The 22,153-nt window shown below is 44.8% G+C and overlaps 1 protein-coding gene across 1 annotated transcript in view; it reads left to right on the top strand.

The window, feature by feature from the left end:
• The window catches only part of LOC120985723, a 61,081-nt gene that overhangs the window by 5,445 nt on the left and 33,483 nt on the right, over positions 1-22,153 (top strand). Inside the window, exons 3-4 of the mRNA XM_040413824.1 lie at positions 12,232-12,402; positions 15,609-15,663. Of these exons, the coding sequence (XP_040269758.1) occupies positions 12,232-12,402; positions 15,609-15,663 (226 nt within the window). The remainder of the gene's footprint in view (positions 1-12,231; positions 12,403-15,608; positions 15,664-22,153) is intronic.

Genomic DNA, 22,153 nt, shown 5'->3' with positions numbered 1-22,153 from the left:
AGGTGCCCATAGCAACCAATCAGATTCCAATTTTAATTTTGCAGAGCTTTGGAAAAAGAAAGGTGGAATCGGAATGGTTACCATGGGCAACTAAGCCAGTTTTCCTTTACAGCAGTTTTGATAAATCTTTCCCAGTGTGCCTCAGTATATAAGGCAGGTGTGTAATATATCGCCGTGTGCAGCAAGTTCTACTGCACCCACATTCAGAGTTAGGATACTTTCACACTTGCGGCAGAGGATTCCAGCAGGCAGTTCCGTCACCTGAACTGCCTGCTGGGTCCGTCAATATTGACGCAAACTAATGGCATTTGTCAGACGGATCCGGATGCATTGAAATACCGGATCCATGTCATCCGGAAAAACTGATCCAGTATAAATTATTTTTTGCATTTTTTAAGGCCTGCGCATGCGCAGGCGGGAAAGCCAGATCCGTTTTGCAGGAACACTTAATGCCGGATCCGGTACTAATACACTCCAATGTAAATTAATGCCGGATCTGGCATTCTGGCAAGTGATCAGTATTTTTGGCCGGAGATAAAACTGAAGCAGGCTGCAGTATTTTCTCTGTCCAGGAAACGTAAGAGGGACTGAACTGATGCATCCTGAACGGAATGCACTCCATTCAGAAAGCATTAGGGTAAAACAAATCAGTTTTTTTTCCGGTATTGAGCTCCTATGACGGAACTCAATACCGGAAAACAAAAACGCTAGTGTGAAAGTACCCTTAATCTGTTATGCTAGTGAAACTGTTATGTTGTGTCCATATTCCAGGACGGTGTAATATTTCGCCATGTTCAACTGTACATTGAAGCGGAATTTACCATAGTGAATGCATGTTAGCTGTTGTGTTACATAGCGTCCGTATTAGGCCACGGTTAAATATTTCATCCCGTTCAACTTTGCAGTGGAGCCAAACTTATCACAGCGAATGCATTCTGTTGCATTTAGTGTTGAGAGAATCGAAGCATCAGAAGTGAAATTTGAAGTTTAGGAAAACTTCTATTTGCCACAAATCTGAATTTCCTCACATTCCATGGTAACAAATCGGATTATTTCTAAAATGGCTGCTGCACGTTACAAAGTGAAAGTAAGAAGCCCAAGAAGAGGAGATCACCCATAATGCCATGCAGATAGCCAATCAGCAGCTAGCCAGCCCCTGTAAGGTCACAGCCCTATAAAAGCCTCATTTTGTGCTGTGACAAGCACTAGGAACAGTGTTCAAGAAGCCTTTGATTATGGAATATTGGATAGGGAGACTGCACAGACAGTGGTCGGAACTACAACGATATTACTCCACCAACAGGACCCAAATTCATTATTCCTAGCTACCATGTTTTGTAATGGAAAATTATATTCAGTGTCACTCTTACAACCAAACAAATTCTACATCACTGTGCAGTTTATTAAAATTTTTGCCCATGTGGATCTCTCCATAAGATCTGTGATCCCTCCAAACTATGAACTTAATGGTATTTTGCTTTCAACATGTATTAGGATTAAAACCAGATGGGCCGAACTTGCTGGATGGATCAAACATGGCAGCTGGATTATTGCCATTTGGGAGGAGCGTCGTTTCTTATTGGAATGAACCACATAAATCACTCCACTCACTGGACCCAAATTAATCGTAGCTAATACGTTCTTTTAGTCGTTGTTTGGCCAGTGTTTTGTCCAACACACAGTTGAGATGCAAATGATCCATTACATTTTATCTATGTTTTGGACCCACTCTTGTTTTTGGTTTACAATTACTGATCAAATACTGATGCAAAACACTGACAAAATGCTGACCATCTGAAAGAGGCTTTATGAATGTTGAAAATACAGGATTTTTTTTGTTTTCTGTACTTCTGAGGGATCAGAAGAACGGAAACATAAACAGTGATACTAACACAGCCTTAATACCACTACTGCTGCTGCCACTGTCCCCACTCTGAATCTTGAATCTTGGGGCGCTGCATGGTTAAGCCCATGGCGATAAATTAGACTTGGCAATTTTATTGACCTGTAATACTGACACACAGTAATTCCACAACTAACAGAAGGGATTAGTTATGAATCTTGTTGCCCTGCACATGGATGTAGACGGCGATAAATTACAACTGCCTGTAGTACTGACGGTACAGTACCTACTTAACGGATTAATTATGAATGTGGGTGCACTAGAATGTAATGCACAGGATGATACCCTCTCCCTGCACTGACCCTGTAGTTTAAGTTCCAAGCCTTCACAATGAGATGGGCCACCAAGTGGGATGCATATGATTAGGCAGTGGCCTGGGTATACCAGATTTATAGTGATTCATGACCAATTAATTAATTCAAAACTTCGCTCATTTCTAGTTGCATTAGATAGCGCCAGTATAAGGACACAGTTAAATATTTCGCACTGTTCAAATGATCAGTGGAGCCAAATTTATCATGGTCAGCACAGTGGCTCAGTGGTTAGCACTGGTGCCTTGCAGCACTGGGGTCCTGGGTTTGAATCCGACCAAGGACAACATCTGCATGGAGTTTATATGTTCTCCCTGGTTTCCTCCCACACTCCAAGGACATACTGATAGGAAAATTAATGCTAATTTTCTGTAAAGTGCTGCGGAATATAGCAGCGCTATATAAATGCATATAATAAATAGTGAATATCTTCTGTCAGTATTAGACCACGGTTAAAGATAAAACTATGAGCTTCTTGAATCTTTAATACATGCTAGAGCTTTAATTACTGCGGCTGCAGGTGTAATATGTCGTTGTGTGCATCACATTCTACTGCACCGACATTCAGAGTTAGTCCATTATTTTAAGGATACAGTTAGTTTAATATTTTTCCCAGTTCAAGTGTGCAGTGCGCAGGCCAGCTCCCCAGCCTCTGGGCGGCAGGCAGGCCACTGACCACGTCGCTGCTGCTGCCGGCCGCGCTTGAGGACAGAGGGAGTAGTGAGCACTTGGCACTGACTTACGTGCTCCCTCCCCGCTCCGCCTCCTGGCTCGGCCGCTCCGCTGCTCTCTGCTTAGTCGCTTGCCTGACTGGCTGCGTACAGCGCACACTTTGACCTGACGCGCTGTACGCAGTCAGGTCACATGTGCGTCCTCTGGAGACCAGGAGCAGCGTGGGCAGCAGCAGGCAGAAGCACAGCACTGTGTCACGACCCAGCCCAGGCCCCAGCAGGGATAGAGCGTGAGACTCTCTGCCCTGAAGTGAAGTAAGATAGTTCTTAAATAAAGATAATATTCTTTTCCATCTGATCTGAGGTCTGATGGGGTTCTGGATGGGGTAAAATTACAAGGAACGCCTCGGGGGAGGGGGTTGGGGTGGATGTCTGATTAATAACAAACATACATATCTAAATGGCGGGGGGGGGGGTGCGCACTTGGGCAGCTCAGCCTCTGTTGGTGGTGGACCTTGTCCCAGCCCTGAGTGGACCCAAATTCATCGCTGCTAATACGATCTGTTAGCAAAAGAATTATTCTGCATCCATTTTGCAATCCCTCTGACGAACGGCGTTGAGCGGGTTACCCGTACCTGTTGGCAAAGGATAGACACACGGTGATCCCTTCAGTGTAGCGCACATGCAGCCCCGGACATCTAAGGGAATCACAGACCGGTTATTGCTAAACACCACAAATAACTACTTAGCACGAGGAGTCTCGTTGGTTATCGGAATGAACAAATCACTCCACCAACTCGACCCAAATTTATCATAGCTAATACGTTCTTTTAGCGAAAATTCTAATATGAATCTAATGGTATTTTACTTTCAAAATGTATTAGAATTAAAACCTGATGGGCAGAACATAGCGGTTGGATGAAACACGGTCGCTGGATTATTTCCATAAGGGACGGGAGCCTGAAAACTAGTAGCTGCCATATAATATGGTAACCAAACAGGGGCTGTTGCTGGTAGGGGTTAACGGGATCAGAAGAGTTAAAAATCCACGACCGCCATTACCACTGGACCTGGACATTAGTGTCGGGTGTCTTCTCTTTAAAACAGCACACACCTGGCGGCCATGGAGCCCACTGCATGTGCCAGTGGGCCCCATTTTTAAATGTCGCTGACGTAAATATACTGTTGGTGGTTGGGAAAGGGTTAACGTCCAACCCTTCACACTTAGAGGCCTGGGTATACCTGATTTATAGTGATTCATGAGGAATTAATTCGTAATGAATAGTGTTGAGCGAACAGTTCGAGCATAGTTCGGGTCCGTACCGAATTTTGGGGTGTTCGTGACACGGACCCGAACCCGAACTTTTTCGTAAAAGTTCAGGTTCGGGTTCGTCGTTCGGCATGTATTTTGGCGCATTTTGAAAGGCTGCAAAGCAGCCAATCAACATGCATCATACTACTTGCCCTAAGATGCCATCGCAGCCATGCCTACTATTGGCAAGGCTGTGATTGGCCAAGTGCAGCATGTGACTCAGCCTCTTTATAAGCTTGTGCGCACGTCGGGACGTGCTCACTCCCGATGTGAATAGAACAGGGATAGACGCAGCTGATGCTAGGGCGAGAATAGGCAGGGATAATTGAATAACTGGAAGCAAATTTCTCTCCTCCACCTGTGATTCATCTGAACAACTGCAGCTGAGCTGCTTTTTTGATAGGGATTGGCTATTTTTAGAGTGGCCAGAGTGATTTTTCCATCCACATGTACCTGGGCTGACCGCCGGCCGCCATTTTGCGACTTGTAGTGCTGCAGCAGAAGCTGCCACAGTGTGCATTCCAAAGCTCCAAACAAGTCAGACATCTACACCTGGGATTCAGACCAATAGCGATTTAGCAGCACAGTCCAAGGCTATTTTTTTTAAAGGTTGTGCAGACCATTTTGTGGCACATGTTACTGGGCTGATAGGCGGCGGCCATCTTGGGACTAGTGCTGCAGCACAATCTCTCCCAACGTCCATTAATCACTTGTAATAGTGGTCTGTGCCATAGAAATCCTACATCAGGGACTTGGGTGTGCTTGTGTCACCCCTACTAATACCAGTCCACCTGTAATCCATACAGTGAAAAGCCATAAAGTATTCCAGTGAGGGAATTTTTTTTTTATTTAAAAAAGGCCAAGTTAGTTTATCTGGCGTTCAATATACTAGATACAGTTAGGCCTGCGTTTCATACATCTGGAATTAGCAAACTAATGTGCTGGGGTTGGGAAAACATATATGTACCCATACTAGAATCTGTCAAAGAAAGCGGTACTCACATATAACAGTCATTCCATCTGTAATCCATACAGCCAAAAGACTGAAAGTATTCCAGTGAGGGAATTTTTTTTATTTAAAAAAGGCCAAGTTAGTTTATCTGGCGTTCAATATACTAGATACAGTTAGGCCTGCGTTTCATACATCTGGAATTAGCAAACTAATGTGCTGGGGTTGGGAAAACATATATGTACCCATACTAGAATCTGTCAAAGAAAGCGGTACTCACATATAACAGTCATTCCATCTGTAATCCATACAGTCAAAAGACTGAAAGTATTCCAGTGAGGGGATTTTGCTTATAAAAAATAATATATTTCATTGTGGTGCGAGTTGAATCGCAACAATGAAGAAAAATACTATTAAGGGACGAGGACGCGGTCGTGGTGGTGTCCGTGGAGCCTCTGTTGCTGGTAGAGGATGTGGCCGTTCGGCCCCAGGCGCACACAGTAGGGAACGAACTCCCTCAACTAGCCGGCAGAATGTACCGCAATATCTCGTGGGGCCCAATGCCGCTCTTAGGATGGTAAGGCCTGAGCAGGTACAGGCATTAATCGATTGGGTGGCCGACAGTGCTTCCAGCACGTTCACCACATGGTCTTCCACCCAGTCTTCTGCGGAAAGCGCACAGGTGGCACCTGAAAACCAAGCCCATCAGTCTGTCACATCACCCCCAAGCATATCAGGGAAACGGTCTGAGCCACAAGTTATGCAGCAGTCTCTTCTTCTGTTTGAAGACTCTGCTTCCAGGGTTTCCCAGGGGCGTCCACCTAGCCCTTCCCCAGTGGAGGAAGACATACCATGCACTGACGCACAACCACTTATGTCTCCAGATGAAGAGGACATGGGAATACCACCACAGCAGAGTCACCGACTCTCTGATGATGACGAAACACAGGTGCCCACTGCCGCGTCTTTTTGCAGTGTGCAGACTGAACAGGAGGAGGTCAGGGAGGGAGACTGGGTGGAAGACGATGCAGAGGACGATGAGGTCTTAGACCCCACATGGACTGAAGGTCGTGGCGATGACTTTCACAGTTCAGAGGAAGAGGTAGTGGTGAGACCGAGACAACAGCGAAGCCAAAGAGGGAGCAGGGGGCCAAAGCAGACGAGCCGCCGCCCCCAGAGTTCGCCTGCTACTGGACATCGCCAACAGGGACCCAGCCCCACAAAGGCAGCTTCAAAGAGTTCCCTGGCATGGCACTTCTTTAAACAATGTCCTACCGACAAGACCCGAGTGACTTGCACGCTCTGCCATCAGAGCCTGAGGCGAGGCATTAACGTTCTGAACCTCAGCACAACCTGCATGACCAGGCATCTACATGCAAAGCATGAACTGCAGTGGGGTACACACCTTAAAAACCAGGCACTCGCTGAGGCTCCCCCTGCTCCCTCTACCGCTGCTGCCTCGGCTTCCGCCTCGAGAGGAATGTTGCCACCTGCCGAGCAGCAAACAGAGGATGTGCCACCGACACCACCACCACCGCCACCGTCAACTAGCGTCTCCACTATATCACACAGCAGCGTTCAGCTCTCAATATCTCAAACCGTAGAGAGGAAGCGCAAATTCTCCCCGAGTCACCCTCGAGCCCTTGGCCTGAACGCCAGCATTTCTAAACTGCTGGCCTTTGAAATGCTGTCATTCCGACTGGTGGACACAGACAGCTTCAAACAGCTGATGGCCATGGCTGTCCCGCAGTATGTGGTTCCCAGCCGCCACTACTTCTCCAAGACAGCCGTGCCTTCCCTGCACATGCAAGTGTCCGATAAAATCAAGTGTGCACTGCGCAACGCCATTTGTGGCAAGGTCCACCTAACCACAGATACGTGGACCAGTAAGCACGGCCAGGGACGCTATATCTCACTAACTGCACACTGGATGAATGTAGTGGCGGCTGGGCCCCCGGCGGACAGTTCCTTGGCGCACGTCCTTCCGCCCCCTAGGATCGCAGGGCATCATTCTCTGCCTCCTGTAGCCTCCTCCTCCTACTCAGCTTCCTCCTCCACTGCTTCCACCAGCTCATCCGGTCAGCCACACACCTTCACCACCAACTTCAGCACAGCCCGGGGTAAACGTCAGCAGGCCATTCTGAAACTCATATGTTTGGGGGACAGGCCCCACAGCGCAAAGGAGTTGTGGCGGGGTATTGAACAACAGACCGACGAGTGGTTTCTGCCGGTGGGCCTCAAGCCAGGCCTGGTGGTATGCGATAATGGGCGAAATCTCGTGGCAGCTCTGGGACTAGCCGGTTTGACGCACATCCCTTGCCTGGCGCATGTGCTGAACTTGGTGGTGCAGAGGTTCATTCACCACTACCCCAACATGTCAGAGCTGCTGCATAAAGTGCGGGCCGTCTGTGCGCGCTTCCGCCGTTCACATCCTGCCGCTGCTCGCCTGTCTGCGCTACAGCGGAACTTCGGCCTTCCCGCTCACCGCCTCATATGCGAACTCCACCTTGCACATGCTGGAGAGACTGTGCGAGCAGCAGCAGGCCATAGTGGAGTTTCAGCTGCAGCACGCTCGCGTCAGTCGTACTGCCGAACAGCACCACTTCACCACCAATGATTGGGCCTCCATGCGAGACCTGTGTGCCCTGCTGCGCTGTTTCGAGTACTCCACCAACATGGCCAGTGGCGATGACACTGTTATCAGCGTTACAATACCACTTCTATGTCTCCTTGAGAAAACACTTAGGGCAATGATGTTAGAGGAGGTGGCCCAGGTGGAGGAGGAGGATGAGGGCTCGTTTCTAACACTTTCGGGCCAGTCTGTTCGAAGTGGCTCAGAGGGAGGTTTGTTTAAGCAGCAGAGGACAGGTTCACAAGTCGCCAGCCAAGGCACTGTACTGGAGGACGAGGAGGATGAGGAGGAGGAGGTGGAGGGGGACGAGGATGACGCAAGTTCACAGCGGGGTGGCAGCCCAGGCCCATCACTGGTGCGTGGCTGGGGGGATACGGTGGACGATGACGATACGCCTCCCACAGAGGACAGCTTGTCCTTACCCATGGGTAGCCTGGCCCACATGAGCGAATATATGCTCCAATGCCTGCGCAACGACAGCAGAGTTGCCCACGTTTTAACGTGTGCAGACTACTGGGTGGCCACCCTGCTGGATCCCCGGTATAAAGACAATGTGCCCACTTTAATTCCTGAACTGGAGCGCGACCGTAAGATGCGCGAGTACAAGCGCACGCTGATAGAGGCGCTCTTGAGAGCATTCCCACATGTCACAGGGGAACAGGTGGAAGGTGAAGGCAGAGGAGTGGCAAGAGGTCGCCAACGCAGCTGTGTCACGGCCAGCTCATCTGAGGGCAGGGTTAGCATGGCAGAAATGTGGAAAAGTTTTGTCTCCACGCCACAGCTATCTGCACCGACACCTGATACGGAACGTGTTAGCAGGAGGCAGCATTTCACTAACATGGTTGAACAGTATGTCTGCACACCCCTCCACATCCTGACGGATGGTTCGGCCCCATTCAACTACTGGGTTTCGAAATTGTCCACGTGGCCAGAGTTAGCATGTTATGCCTTGGAGGTGCTTTCCTGCCCGGCGGCCAGCGTTTTATCTGAACGCGTATTCAGCACGGCAGGGGGCGTCATTACTGACAAGCGCAGCCGCCTGTCCACAGCCAACGTGGACAAGCTGACCTTCATAAAGATGAACCAGGCATGGATCCCACAGGACCTGTCCCTCCCTTGTGCAGAGTAGTCCTTATTAACTGCCTAAAACATGTCTTGTTGTGCTACGGGCCACTTCTTTATTTGATATAAATTTTATGAAACCCACAGTTGAATGAAACTCTTCTCTGTCTGGGCGCCGGGGCCTAACCAGATGAAAGTGGCCGGTTAAACTAACGGGTGACATGAAGCCATAACCTCTGCCATGCTACCTCTGTCTTCTGTCTGGGTGCTGAGGCCTAAGTCAAATAAAGCGGTCTTCTGCTGTGCTGGGGGATATGAAGCTAATCTCTGACCTCTCTCCTCTGTCTGGGTCCAAAGGCCTAAATCACTGAAAGAGGCCTTCTCCTGTGGTGTGTGATATGATGCCAGAATATGTGCTGTGGGGCCTCTCTCCTCTTCCTGGGTGCAGGGGTCAAATAAACTAAATTGTGGCCTACTCCTGTGGTGGTTGATATGATGCCTGATTCTCTGATGTGGAACCTCTCTCCTCTGTTTGGGTGAAGGGGTCAAAGTAACTAAATGGTGGCTTCTCCTGTGGTGGCTGATATGATGCCAGAATATGTGCTGTGGTGCCTCTCTCCTCTTCCTGGGTGCAGGGGTCAAAGTAACTAAATGGTGGCTTCTCCTGTGGTGGCTGATATGATGCCAGAATATGTGCTGTGGGGCCTCTCTCCTCTTCCTGGGTGCAGGGGTCAAAGTAACTCAATGGTGGCTTCTCCTGTGGTGGCTGATATGATGCCAGAATATGTGCTGTGGTGCCTCTCTCCTCTGTCTGGGTCCAAAGGCCTAAATCACTGAAAGAGGCCTTCTCCTGTGGTGTGTGATATAATGCCTGAATATGTGCTGTGGTGCCTCTCTCCTCTTCCTGGGTGCGGGGGTCAAAGTAACTCAATGGTGGCTTCTCCTGTGGTGGCTGATATGATGCCAGAATATGTGCTGTGGTGCCTCTCTCCTCTTCCTGGGTGCGGGGGTCAAAGTAACTCAATGGTGGCTTCTCCTGTGGTGGCTGATATGATGCCAGAATATGTGCTGTGGGGCCTCTCTCCTCTTCCTGGGTGCAGGGGTCAAAGTAACTCAATGGTGGCTTCTCCTGTGGTGGTTAGTATGATGCCAGAATATGTGCTGTGGTGCCTCTCTCCTCTTCCTGGGTGCGGGGGTCAAAGTAACTCAATGGTGGCTTCTCCTGTGGTGGCTGATATGATGCCAGAATATGTGCTGTGGGGCCTCTCTCCTCTTCCTGGGTGCAGGGGTCAAAGTAACTCAATGGTGGCTTCTCCTGTGCTGATTGATATAAAGCTGATGGTTGTGCCATCTGACATGGTTGCCAGGGTCTGATTCAATGGGGGCCTACTCCTGTGGTGGGTGATCTAAATGCCTGATTCTCTGCTGTGAAACCTCTCTCCTCCGTCTGGGTGTAGGGGTCAAAGTCTTTCAAAGTCGCCTTCTCCTGTGCTGATTGATATGAAGCTGATGGTTGTGCCATCTGACATGGTTGCCGGGGTCCCATTAAATTGTGGCCTATTCCTGTGGTGGTTGATATGATGCCTGATTCTCTGATGTGGAACCTCTCTCCTCTGTTTGGGTGAAGGGGTCAAAGTAACTAAATGGTGGCTTCTCCTGTGGTGGCTGATATGATGCCAGAATATGTGCTGTGGGGCCTCTCTCCTCTTCCTGGGTGCAGGGGTCAAAGTAACTCAATGGTGGCTTCTCCTGTGGTGGCTGATATGATGCCAGAATATGTGCTGTGGTGCCTCTCTCCTCTTCCTGGGTGCGGGGGTCAAAGTAACTCAATGGTGGCTTCTCCTGTGGTGGCTGATATGATGCCAGAATATGTGCTGTGGTGCCTCTCTCCTCTTCCTGGGTGCGGGGGTCAAAGTAACTCAATGGTGGCTTCTCCTGTGGTGGCTGATATGATGCCAGAATATGTGCTGTGGTGCCTCTCTCCTCTTCCTGGGTGCAGGGGTCAAAGTAACTAAATGGTGGCTTCTCCTGTGGTGGTTGATATGATGCCTGATTCTCTGCTGTGAAACCTCTCTCCTCCATCTGGGTGTAGGGGTCAAAGTCTTTCAAAGTCGCCTTCTCCTGTGCTGATTGATATAAAGCTGATGGTTGTGCCATCTGACATGGTTGCCAGGGTCTGATTCAATGGGGGCCTACTCCTGTGGTGGGTGATCTAAATGCCTGATTCTCTGCTGTGAAACCTCTCTCCTCCGTCTGGGTGTAGGGGTCAAAGTCTTTCAAAGTCGCCTTCTCCTGTGCTGATTGATATGAAGCTGATGGTTGTGCCATCTGACATGGTTGCCGGGGTCCCATTAAATTGGGGCCTACTCCTGTGGTGGGTGATCTAAATGCCTGATTCTCTGCTTTGAAACCTCTCTCCTCCGTCCGGGTGTAGGGGTCAAAGTCTGTCAAAGTCGCCTTCTCCTGTGCTGATTGATATAAAGCTTATGCTTGTGCCATCTGACATGGTTGCCGGGGTCTGATTCAATGGTGGCCTACTCCTGTGGTGGGTGATCTAAATGCCTGATTCTCTGCTGTGTAACCTCTCTCCTCCGTCTGGGTGTAGGGGTCAAAGTAACTAAATGGTGGCCTACTCCTGTGGTGGGTGATATGATGCCTGGTTCTCTGCTGTGGGACCTCTCTCCTTTGTCTGGGTGCTGTGGTCAAAATAATAGTAAGTGACCTTCTCCATTGGTGGGTGACTTGAAGCCTGATTCTGTGCTATGGGACCTCACTCCAATTAATATTGTTTAATTTTTATTTATTTTATGTTAACTCATCATTTCCCTATCTACATTTGTTTGCAGGGGATTTAACTACATTTTGCTGCCTTTTGCAGCCCTCTAGCCCTTTCCGGGTGTGTTTTACAGCCTTTTTAGTGCCCAAAAGTTCGGGTCCCCATTGACTTTTATGGGGTTCGGGTTCGGGATGAAGTTCGGGTCGAGTTCGGATCCCGAACCCGAACATTTTTCGAAAGTTCGGCCGAACTCGTCGAACCCGAACATCCAGGTGTTCGCTCAACTCTAGTAATGAATCAAATTTCTTGTCGAAGTTTGGCGAATTAGCCGAATCGAACTTTTCAAAACTTCGCTCATCTCTAATTGTAACACATCAGACATACAAGTCTATCTCAAGAGATTTGGGTGAGATTTTTATACAAAGTGATATTTTGTCACGTGACGTGAGATGTCGAAAAATCCAGTTGCACTAGTCTAGTCACATGAATATGAGGTAGTCCAATGGCGCAGTGCAATCTTATGGACTGTTAAACAGGATAAAAATTTGGCTATAGCCCTAGTCTTCATAAGCTACATAAGTTAATGACATTTTGTTTTCATCCTTTTTATTTCAGGAAATGATGGAAAGACAAGCAAAACATATTGAAGCAGAGAGATCGATTATAGAACACAAGGCATCTCGATTACAAGCACATATAGAAAATAGTAATAACGAGATGAAGAGGTTGAAAGATGTGCATGCATTTCAAATAGAGAAGCAAAATTCAATCTGTGAACAAGAAAGGGTAATAAAGAGAAAGAAAAAAATATATATATATATCTATATATATATATATATATATATATATATATATATATATATATATATGTAAGTAGTTGTCACAAATACTGACTCGTCCAGATGGGAAAACTATGTTATATGTGGACATGACGGCTGCCTATATCAGAGCAAGTCCCTGAATGGGCCCCAAACCTGCTGCAGGCTACTTGAGGCCTGTTTCCGTCACATAAAGCAAAATCTATTTAAAGCCAGGAGTAATGTCACCTTTTTCTCCTTGGTGAAGTAAGTCCCTGGGTTTGGCTTCTAGCCACGGAACACGGATCCCTCCTGGCTTCAGCTACGGTTCCCCGCACAGTCCTTTACAGGCCTCAGCACACAGCCCAGCTCACCTCCACCTCTCACTCTCACAGCCAGAGAACAAAAACCTCCACATTGCACAGCACACCCTTGTTGCTGGTCGGGTTTTAACCCTTCCCTGCAAAACCTGGCCTGGACCGTGGGGAGACGGGCACCCACCCACATTTCTGCCTGCTCCCAGTAAGAGCCGGCCCGGATCCGCTGTGTTAACAGCATAACCGTTGCAAAATGCACTTTTCCGGCTCTTACTCCACCGTGGCCAGGACCCCCGGTGGCACGTACCTCCCGTCTACCACCACCCCAGGTACTCTCCTACACCCCACATAGTAATTATTCCCCCTTAGTACCAGCACACAGTACTAATGCCCACACTGTGCCCTTTCACAGTAGTTATGCCCATATGTGCTGCCTTCACAGTAGTAATGCTCACATGTACCCCCTTCACAGTAGCTAAGCCCAAATTTCCCCCCTTCACAGTAGCTATGCCCAAATTTCCCCCCTTCACAGTCGCTATGCCCAGATATGTGCCCTCTCAAGTAGCTATGCCCAGATGTGCCCCTTTCACAGTAGGTATGCCCAGATATGAGCCCCCTTCGGAGTAGCTATGCCCATATATGTGCCTTCTTCACAGTAGTTATGCCCAGATGTGCCCCTTCACAGTACTTATGCCCAGACATGTGCCGCTTTCACAGTAGTTATGCCTAGATGTGCCCCTTCACAGTTTTTATGCCCAGATATGTGCTCCCTTCACAGGTAGTAAAAAAATTAAAAAAACAAACAGTAAATACGCACTTGGTTCATCCGATGCTTGCAGCTCAGTTGCCGGCACTCCTTAGCAGCAGTAGTTATGCCCATATGTGCCCCTCAGTACGTATGCCATAATATGTTCCCCTTTCACAGTAATTAAATCTAGATGTGCCCCCTTCAAAGTAGTTATGCCCAGATATGAGCCCCCTTCACAGTAGTTATGCCCAGATATGAGCCCCTTTCACAGTAGTTATGCCCAGATATGTGCACCCTTTACAGTTTTTATGCCCAGATATGTGCCCCTTCACAAGAAGTTAAAAAAACATAAACAGTTAATACTTACCTGGTTCCTCCAATGCTCACAGCTCAGTTGCCGCCACTCCCCAGCAGCAGTAGTAATGCCCACACTGTGCCCCCGTCACAGTAGTTATGCCCATATGTGCCGCCTTCACATTAGTAATACTCACAGGTACCCCATTCACAGTTGCTATGCTCAGATAGGTGCCTTCTCAAGTACCTATGCCCCTTTCACAGTAGCTATGCCCAGATATGTGCCCCCTTAAGAGTAGCTATGCCCATATATGAGACTTTTTCACAGTAATTATGCCCACATGTGCCCCTTCATAGTAGTTATGCCCAGATGTGTGCCCCCTTCACAGTAGTTATGCCTAGGTGTGCCCCCTTCATAGTAGTTATGCCCAGATTTGTTCCCCCTTCACAGTAGTTATGTCCATATATGTGCCTTCTTCACAGTAGTTATGCCCAGATATGTGCCCCTTTCAAGGTAGTTATGTCCAGATATGTACCCCCTTCACAGTAGGTTTTCCTGTGAGATGCTTTGTTGTTTCACTCTCAGCCTTTTCGTAGCCGTACCATTACCTTTTTACTTTCCCATTCACATAGCCGTACGAGGGCTTGTTTTTTGCAGAACAAGTTGTGGTTTCTAATAGCACAAATAAATTTTGCATACAATGTAGAAGATGGAAAATGGGGTGGAACTGGGAAAAAACGCAATGCTGCCACAGTTTTATGTGTTTTGTTTTCACAATATTCCCATAGCAGTAAAACTAACCTGCTGCCTTTATTCTCTGGATCTCTACGATGACAACAATACCACATTTATATAGTTTTTCTTGTGTTTTAATATTTAAAAAAAAAGACAAAAAAACAAAACTTTTTTGTAATTTTGTCTATGGAGCTGTGTGAGGGTTAATATTTTGCAGGGTAATCAGTACTTTTTATTGATACCATTTTATTGATACAATTTAGGTGTGTGAAAGGCTTTTGAATCAATTTTATATTACCTTTTTTAGGGGGGTTGAAAAAGTGGCGAATCATTCATTTTGATGGTATAACTAGGTTTATATTTTTAGAGTTCTGGCGTTTTTGGATATGTTGCAAATATTCTTTTTAAAATTTTTATTTTTAATATTGGAAAGAGAGGTGATTTGAATTTTAAGATTTTTAAAAAAATGTATTAAAAAGTTTATTTTTTTATTACTTTTCTTTAAGTCCCCTTAGAGGACTTGAACATGTGATCATCTGATCACTGCTTACATAGACTGCATTGAACTATAGGAGCAGATGCCATCTTTAAAGACCCAGACCTGTGCAGCTGCACCAAATATGTACATTGATGGTCAGGAAGGGGTTAAAGTCAGTGTCCACCATTTTGTTTTGTCTTGTCTGTTTTATTTGAACAGGTTCAAAATGCTGTTCTGTTTCTTAAAGGGGTTGGCCCATCTCAAACATTGGTGGCATATCGCTAGGATAGTTGGCGCTCCCATAGAAATCCACGGTGGGTGGTAAAGTTTGTGTGGTGCAACCTTGTTCAGATAGATAAGGGCAACGGTGTCTATAAAGTGTATTTTGTTTTGTATTTTCAGCATCTAGATTAGCTGGCAAAATCAGTAGTGTTATATAGGTCATCACCACATACAATATAAAGAACTACTATGAAGAGCCGCCATGATATATTATATAATTCTATCTATATTGGGCTCAGTTTACATTGAATCATTCTGTCTACACCTCTGCATGATATTGCATGCAAAAAATTAAACATGCCAATATATCAACCTTGTCTTATTCCTTTTATTCTTGCAGAACAATCTACTACAGACTATTTCATCAAAGAATTATACATTAACTGAAGTGCAAAGTAAGATTTTTTGCAAATGATCTTTTATTCTTTCACATACAGATAGAATGCATAGAGAAAGTTTTTAGACCCTTTCATTTTTTTCACATTTTGTTACGTCTTCTGCTAAAATAAAAAAATAAAAAAAGTGAAAACTAAATTTTAGAAATTCGCTGCCGTACACCGCTTGGGCGGTTGTTGTATCAAGTGATTGGTTTACCGCCCCAGCCCTATGTCGTGCACGTACCTTTAATCAAAATAAAGAATGGAACAATGATATTCTGCAATTGGTGAGTGCCGCTGATTTCTTTACTTCTTCATATGTGAATTTTAGAAATGTTTGCAAATTTATTAAAAAAGAAAAAACAAAAATTGAAAGGGCATAATTTTTCAGACCTTTTGATATGATGGGGAGAAACTTTTTATTTTTATTTTAGCACATGGCTGTAAAGCAACAAAATGTGAAAAAGTGAAAAGGCTTTAAGACTTTCTGAATTCATTGTATTTCTTTATTTTAGGGACTAAAGATAATTTTACATCTAACTCATTTGTGAAGTCTGTGATACATTATACATATTTAGTTGAGAAAAATCCAGCTCCACTTTAAAGGAATTGCGTTTATTCAGCTTGCGGTTAAAAACTCATCCAAGAAATACAAAAATTTAGCAGTCTTGTCTTGTCTACATGTTTCGGGCTATCAGAGACATTTCCAGCCCTTCTTCATGAAGGTCATGAAGAAGGGCTGGAAATGTCTCTGATAGCCCGAAACATGTAGACAAGACAAGACTGCTAAATTTTTGTATTTCTTGGATGAGTTTTTAACCGCAAGCTGAATAAACGCAATTCCTTTAAAGTGGAGCTGGATTTTTCTCAACTTCTTTCTGCATTTGCTGCCCGCACCTGACACGGGCCATCCGTGCTCACAACTAAAGGAAGGGCAGGTGAGCGCTGCTACATTTCTCTTTTCCTATTATACATATTTACATATTTCTAATGTCAGCTTATTTTTATCTGTGATTGTTATAAATATATCATTTTCTACTGTAAATGATGCAAATATTATCTTTGGAGCAACTATATAAAAGTCAGCAGACCAAGTGCTTTCATACAGGCCACGGATATACAAAGTTAATTCAGATGCAATATTCTAAATGAAATACTGGAAAATGAAGGAAGAACACCTCAAAAATGTAATGTGATTGAGCTGAGATTGACAGAGTATAAAGTGCTAGTGATATTTGATCAATGATCACACAACCAAGATGGTGCACCCTTTATTTTGGGATTTGCAGCAGTGTATATGATGAGGCAGGGTCATATTAATACAGGCTGACACTCTGGCACAGTAATGATCATACAGATGCTGAATATCCTCCTGTGGTATGTCTTTTAACTTGTGCACATAGTTCAGCAAAAGTGGTTGTTGGCTGCTGTGCATGAGAGATCCATCACCCCATCCAGTCCCAGACATTCTCAATGGGGGAGAGACCTGGTGATCAAGCTGGCTAGGGAACCTGCTGAATACCCTGAAGAGCACATTATGTAGCATAGGCAGGCATTATCTTGGACCCCACACTATGACACCTGGTGTTGTTCCTGTGTGCCTCCACGCTATGCATGATGACAGTAGGCGCTCTCCATTACTCTTGCAAATTCTGATGTGTCCATCATTAGTACCAAAGCAGAACCTGCTTTCATCACTGAACACAATTGTATGCCATTGATGGATGTATCGGAGTTTGCTTTATTTTACACTACTACTACATTATTTACAAAGGTTATTGCCTTCTTTAAATCCTGAATATAACACTTCCTGTTGCTGCATCCAGCCAAACCCATAATGCACGTCTCCTTTCTCTGCCACAGCTCAAGCTCTGCCCCTAAGAATGCCCAGCTAGTTTATAGCTTCTCTCACCCAGCTAGTTATATAGACAATCCACTATCACTGCCCCTGTTGCTGCTTTGACATGCCCATGGACATAACATCACAGGAATAAGAGAAAGCTTAATGGACATGGTCACGTGACTACAGCCCAGAACAGAAGATAGGAGTAATAAAGGTAAAAGAAATAAATTACAAAATTAATGCTACCTTCTGTGGCAGTGGAGCTGCCAGAGGGCCAGATGAGGGCAATTAAAATGGTGTATCTCACCCAGAGGAAGCTGGATGAGAAGAAGAAAGGCTGGGAAAATAGTGTCTTTCCACCTCTGTATCAGCCAGGCTGATAATAAGAGGAAATTAGCAGCCATCTGAGGAGCTTGGTGAAGTATGGGCTGGGCTCCTCAATCAGGGCTTCCAGTCTGGGGAAGAAACAGGCTGTGCCAAGGCCTGTGTGAGGCGGGACCCTATAAACCTGTGTGGTGTTTTGAGGAGCTGGGTGGTAGACCCAGATCCCGATAGAAAGGGAAAAACACTGTGTAGTCAGTGGCCAGACGGCCGAAGATTTATGTTAATGTGTTATGCTTTGATGCCTGTAAAAGTGACAATAAAGCTGGTTGCGGCCAGTTTGCACCCAAATCTGCAGTGTTGGAGTGGCTTCTTGAGGTGTGCCAACCATCTAAGGTGAGAAGACTGTGATCCTGGAGATGTCACGTTCCTTCCCATGACAGAGGTGAGAAGATCGGAGAGACTGGCGGCATATGAGGATATCTGACAGTCTCTCTGTTTTCTCCTTTCAGTGTTGTGTTTGGTAATGACCACACCTCTTGTCAGGTGCAGCTTACTATTTAGTTCTGACTCACACTGCTTACCATGCGGTTGATATTTCCTGCTGGAGTTGGTTGAGCTGGTGTGTTGTTCCTTTGGATCTCCTGCTCCTCCATTCTACTTTAAGCTAAGTGCATTTTGTCTTGCATTTTGTTGTTCACTTGTGTGAGTTGTTGTCTAGGCCTCAGGGAGACGCTGGTTCCTTCCTAGGGCCTTCCAGGGTCTTCAGGGCCTAGGTTCCGGTGTATGAGTATTTCCACCTTCAGGGTCTACTCATACTGGCAGGAGTCAGGGAGAGGTCTAGGGATTCCTAGGGTCACCAACCCTCTCCCTTAGCTTTGAGGCCTAGACTCCGGTCTATTCCTTCCATGTTTCATTTGGTGTTATCCCCTCCCCATTACCCGTGACAGGAGAGCTAAATGACCCAGAGTTGTCACACCTCATAAATGAGTATTTTAAAGGATGATAATGTAAACAAGGGTGCTCCTGGAATGTAATTGCACCTATTTAACAGGCAAATGGCTTAGTTTTTTTGAATGCATAGCCAACTACTGCTTGGCAAAACTGCGCACGTTTACCATGAATTCTTGTGGTTTAGTAATGCATTTCTTGGCAACAGATGAAACAAGGTTTTTTGTCGAAAAGTAAAGTAAGCAAAAAGGGAATTGCAAAACCACAATTTGTGCTGTGCCAAATGGTAATTTACCACATGTCAAAAAGACAGTACATTTTTTAGATGTTAAAGCACCCGATGACCAGCACTGAACTGCTGGTGTGAGGGCCCTCCTCCAGTTTCCAATGCAACAAAAGACTTGTTCCAAGACTTCCAGAAAACCAGTTGTAAGGAAATAACTATGCTCTGCAAAGCCAAATAACATCTTCCATGCTGGCATAGTCTGGTGGCTGTTGAGGACTGGGAAATGGTATGGTTCAGCCTCACTTTCAAGCCGTGAGACCCAACACATTAGGATCTGTGGAGTATCGGCTCAGTGATGTTATCTCCTGACATAATATTTGACACCTCAGGAAATAGACTAAGGTGTAATTCCTTTTTAAGTTTCAAATCACATTGATGAAAGCTTTTAAAATAGGGCTGAGGGTCCTTTTGTATCACCACAATAATTACAGATGTATAAATATTTTATTACTCAGAGCACTATGAATTTCCTAGCTTACTTTGCATTCACATGAATGTTGTGTCTGCAAGCTGTACAAACATCAGACTTTAATAACTAGGGTCGAAGTCAATATTTTCTTGACCTGTAATGGAAATAAGCAGTAACTAAAAATCAACATTTCTTGAATAAAGAAAAAGCAGTAGAAATGGGAAGAGCTTTAGTCTTCCCAAATATAAGACATAGAAATGTGTCTTCTTTCTTATAAGCATTGCTGATTGTTAAAGAACAATACTCTTGTGGGAACTGGAATAAATACTTCTAAGGCTGAAATCATGCAGCTTTTGTGACAGTTTTTTATTGCTTTTATTGAGCGAGAAGGAAGGAGAAGCACAAGAACTTCATTTATATTTTTCATTCACTTCCAACCCACTTGTGAAATTGGCTCAAAGAATTGTATCAAAAACTGACACAAAAAGCTGTGTGACACGACCCTAACACAGGGAGTAAGATATCACCTAGTCACCCAGATTTTGCTTTCTGTAATTAGAACCATATTGCATTTACAGGATAAACATGACTGTACGTCCAGTCTAAAACCCCATTTATCTAATCATAGTAGACAGTGCTCATTTGTTGCTATTTATATAATGATATTTCTGCTTGAGAACAAATTATTTATATTTAAAAGCAAAAGCCTATCCTTACTAACATCTCGATATATTGACTCAGCTGCTGTATTTGTGACCATAAATGAATACAATCTATGTCATAGTGGTTTAACCCTTTGTTGCTTTTTCATATTTGCCACTTCTCATTCTTGTAAAAATGTGTACAACATGATCCATAATATAGCTATATAACAGGATATCTCTTGACGGCTACTATATATGAAAAATGGATAAAGTATCAGGCTATACAGCTATAGTATACAGGGTTAACCTCTTGGATACTGGAGCATTTTTGTTTTTGTATTTTCATTTTTCTTCCCTGTCTTCCCAGAGCCATAACTTTATATATATATATTTTTTTCCGTTCATAAAGCCATATGAGGGCTTGTTTTTTGTGGGACAAGTTGTACTTTCTAATGTCACCATTTAATATGGCATACAATGTAGTGGGAAGTGGGGAAAAAAATCCAAATTTGGTGGAATTGGGGAAAAAAAATTCAATTCTGACACATAGGTTTTGTCCCAACGAAATTCTCTATGTGGAAAAACTGACCTATGCCCTTCATTCTCTGGGTCAGTATGATTACAACAATAGCACATATCTGTAGGTTTTATTTGTGTTTTAATACAGAAAAAAAAAAAAAAACTTGAAAATAATAAAATTTTTTACATTGCCATCTTCCATAACTTTTTGATAGTTAGGTCTACTGAGCTGTGTGAGGGGGGGGGGCTCATTTTTGCAGGGCAGATCTGTATTTTTTTTATTTTTATTGATACCATAAACACCAGTGTGTTACTTTTTGATCACATTTTATAAAAAATTTTGAGGGTAAGAGAAGCAATGAAACAATGGCGAATCACCCATTTTTATATTTTTTCTGTTACACCATTCACCATATGGGATAATTATTTTACTATTTTAATAGTATGGGGGTTTTCAGATGCGGTGATGCCCATGATGTTTATATTTTTTATTATGTATTTTTTTCTATTGTAGGAAAAGGGGGGTGATTTAAAATTTTTATATATATTTTTTTTTTACATTTTTTTTTTGTAGCCCCTCCAGGATGCTACAATATCCACTATTTTATTTTTTATGACTTATACTGTATTTCCATAGAACTACAGTATAAGCTCAAATTGATTTTATCCTTTGTTGGCCAACATAGGAACTGGCGCTCTAATATGCTGGGTCTCTTCAGAGCCAATTAGAATTAATGACTGACTTCCTCAATCATTGCGCAGGGGAGCTGGTCTTAACCTGGAAGAGCTCACTTCTGGATTTTTCACCATTTGGATGCCGTGGTCGTGCTTGACCATGCCATATAAAGGCTTAAATGCCTGCGATCAGCATTCTTGCCGGTCAGACATGAGCCGCGGGCTTCTCCTGTTTGAAACAGCAGAGACCCGCTGTATGAGTGAGCAGGCGCCATATTTAAAGACCCTCCAGCGCCGTACACATATGGCGCTGGGAGCTTAACGGTTAAAGGGAATCTGTCACCATGAAATTAACTGTTAAAGCATGTCAGGTACAATGTCTTGCAGTGCTAGCTCAGAAGAATGTAATGATACCATTCACTTAGCAATCGGTTGCTTCTTTCTGGAGAAAAAGTACTTTAAATCCATATACAAATGAGCAGTTAAGTGCACTGAGGGTGGACCCAACTCATTCTGTGCACCTTCGCTCTTACTGGTTCCTCTGACCACCCCTTCCTCTCTTTCTTGAATGACAGTAGCAGGTTCCTGCATAATTATCTTGCCTGGTCCTGTCAATCAAGAAGTAGAGGGAGGGGTAGCAGTAGAAAAGGAAAGAGCAAGAGTCCACAAAGTGGCTTGGACCCTTCCTTTATGCAGGTAACTGCTCATTGGTAAGAATAAGGGGTGTGGTTAGTGCCACATGATCTACTGATATCAAGACATATGTCATTGCTCTAAGGAATGATGGGAGAGCAGTCACATGACAAATCAAGAAGTAGGATTCAAACACGGAAGACAAGAGGTAGATTTGAAAAAAAAAA

This window comes from Bufo bufo, chromosome 1 (genome assembly GCF_905171765.1).
Source record: "Bufo bufo chromosome 1, aBufBuf1.1, whole genome shotgun sequence".
Lineage (NCBI taxonomy): Eukaryota > Metazoa > Chordata > Amphibia > Anura > Bufonidae > Bufo > Bufo bufo.
Note: the sequence above shows the minus strand (reverse complement) of the source record. Positions and strands in the feature narration are given on the sequence as shown.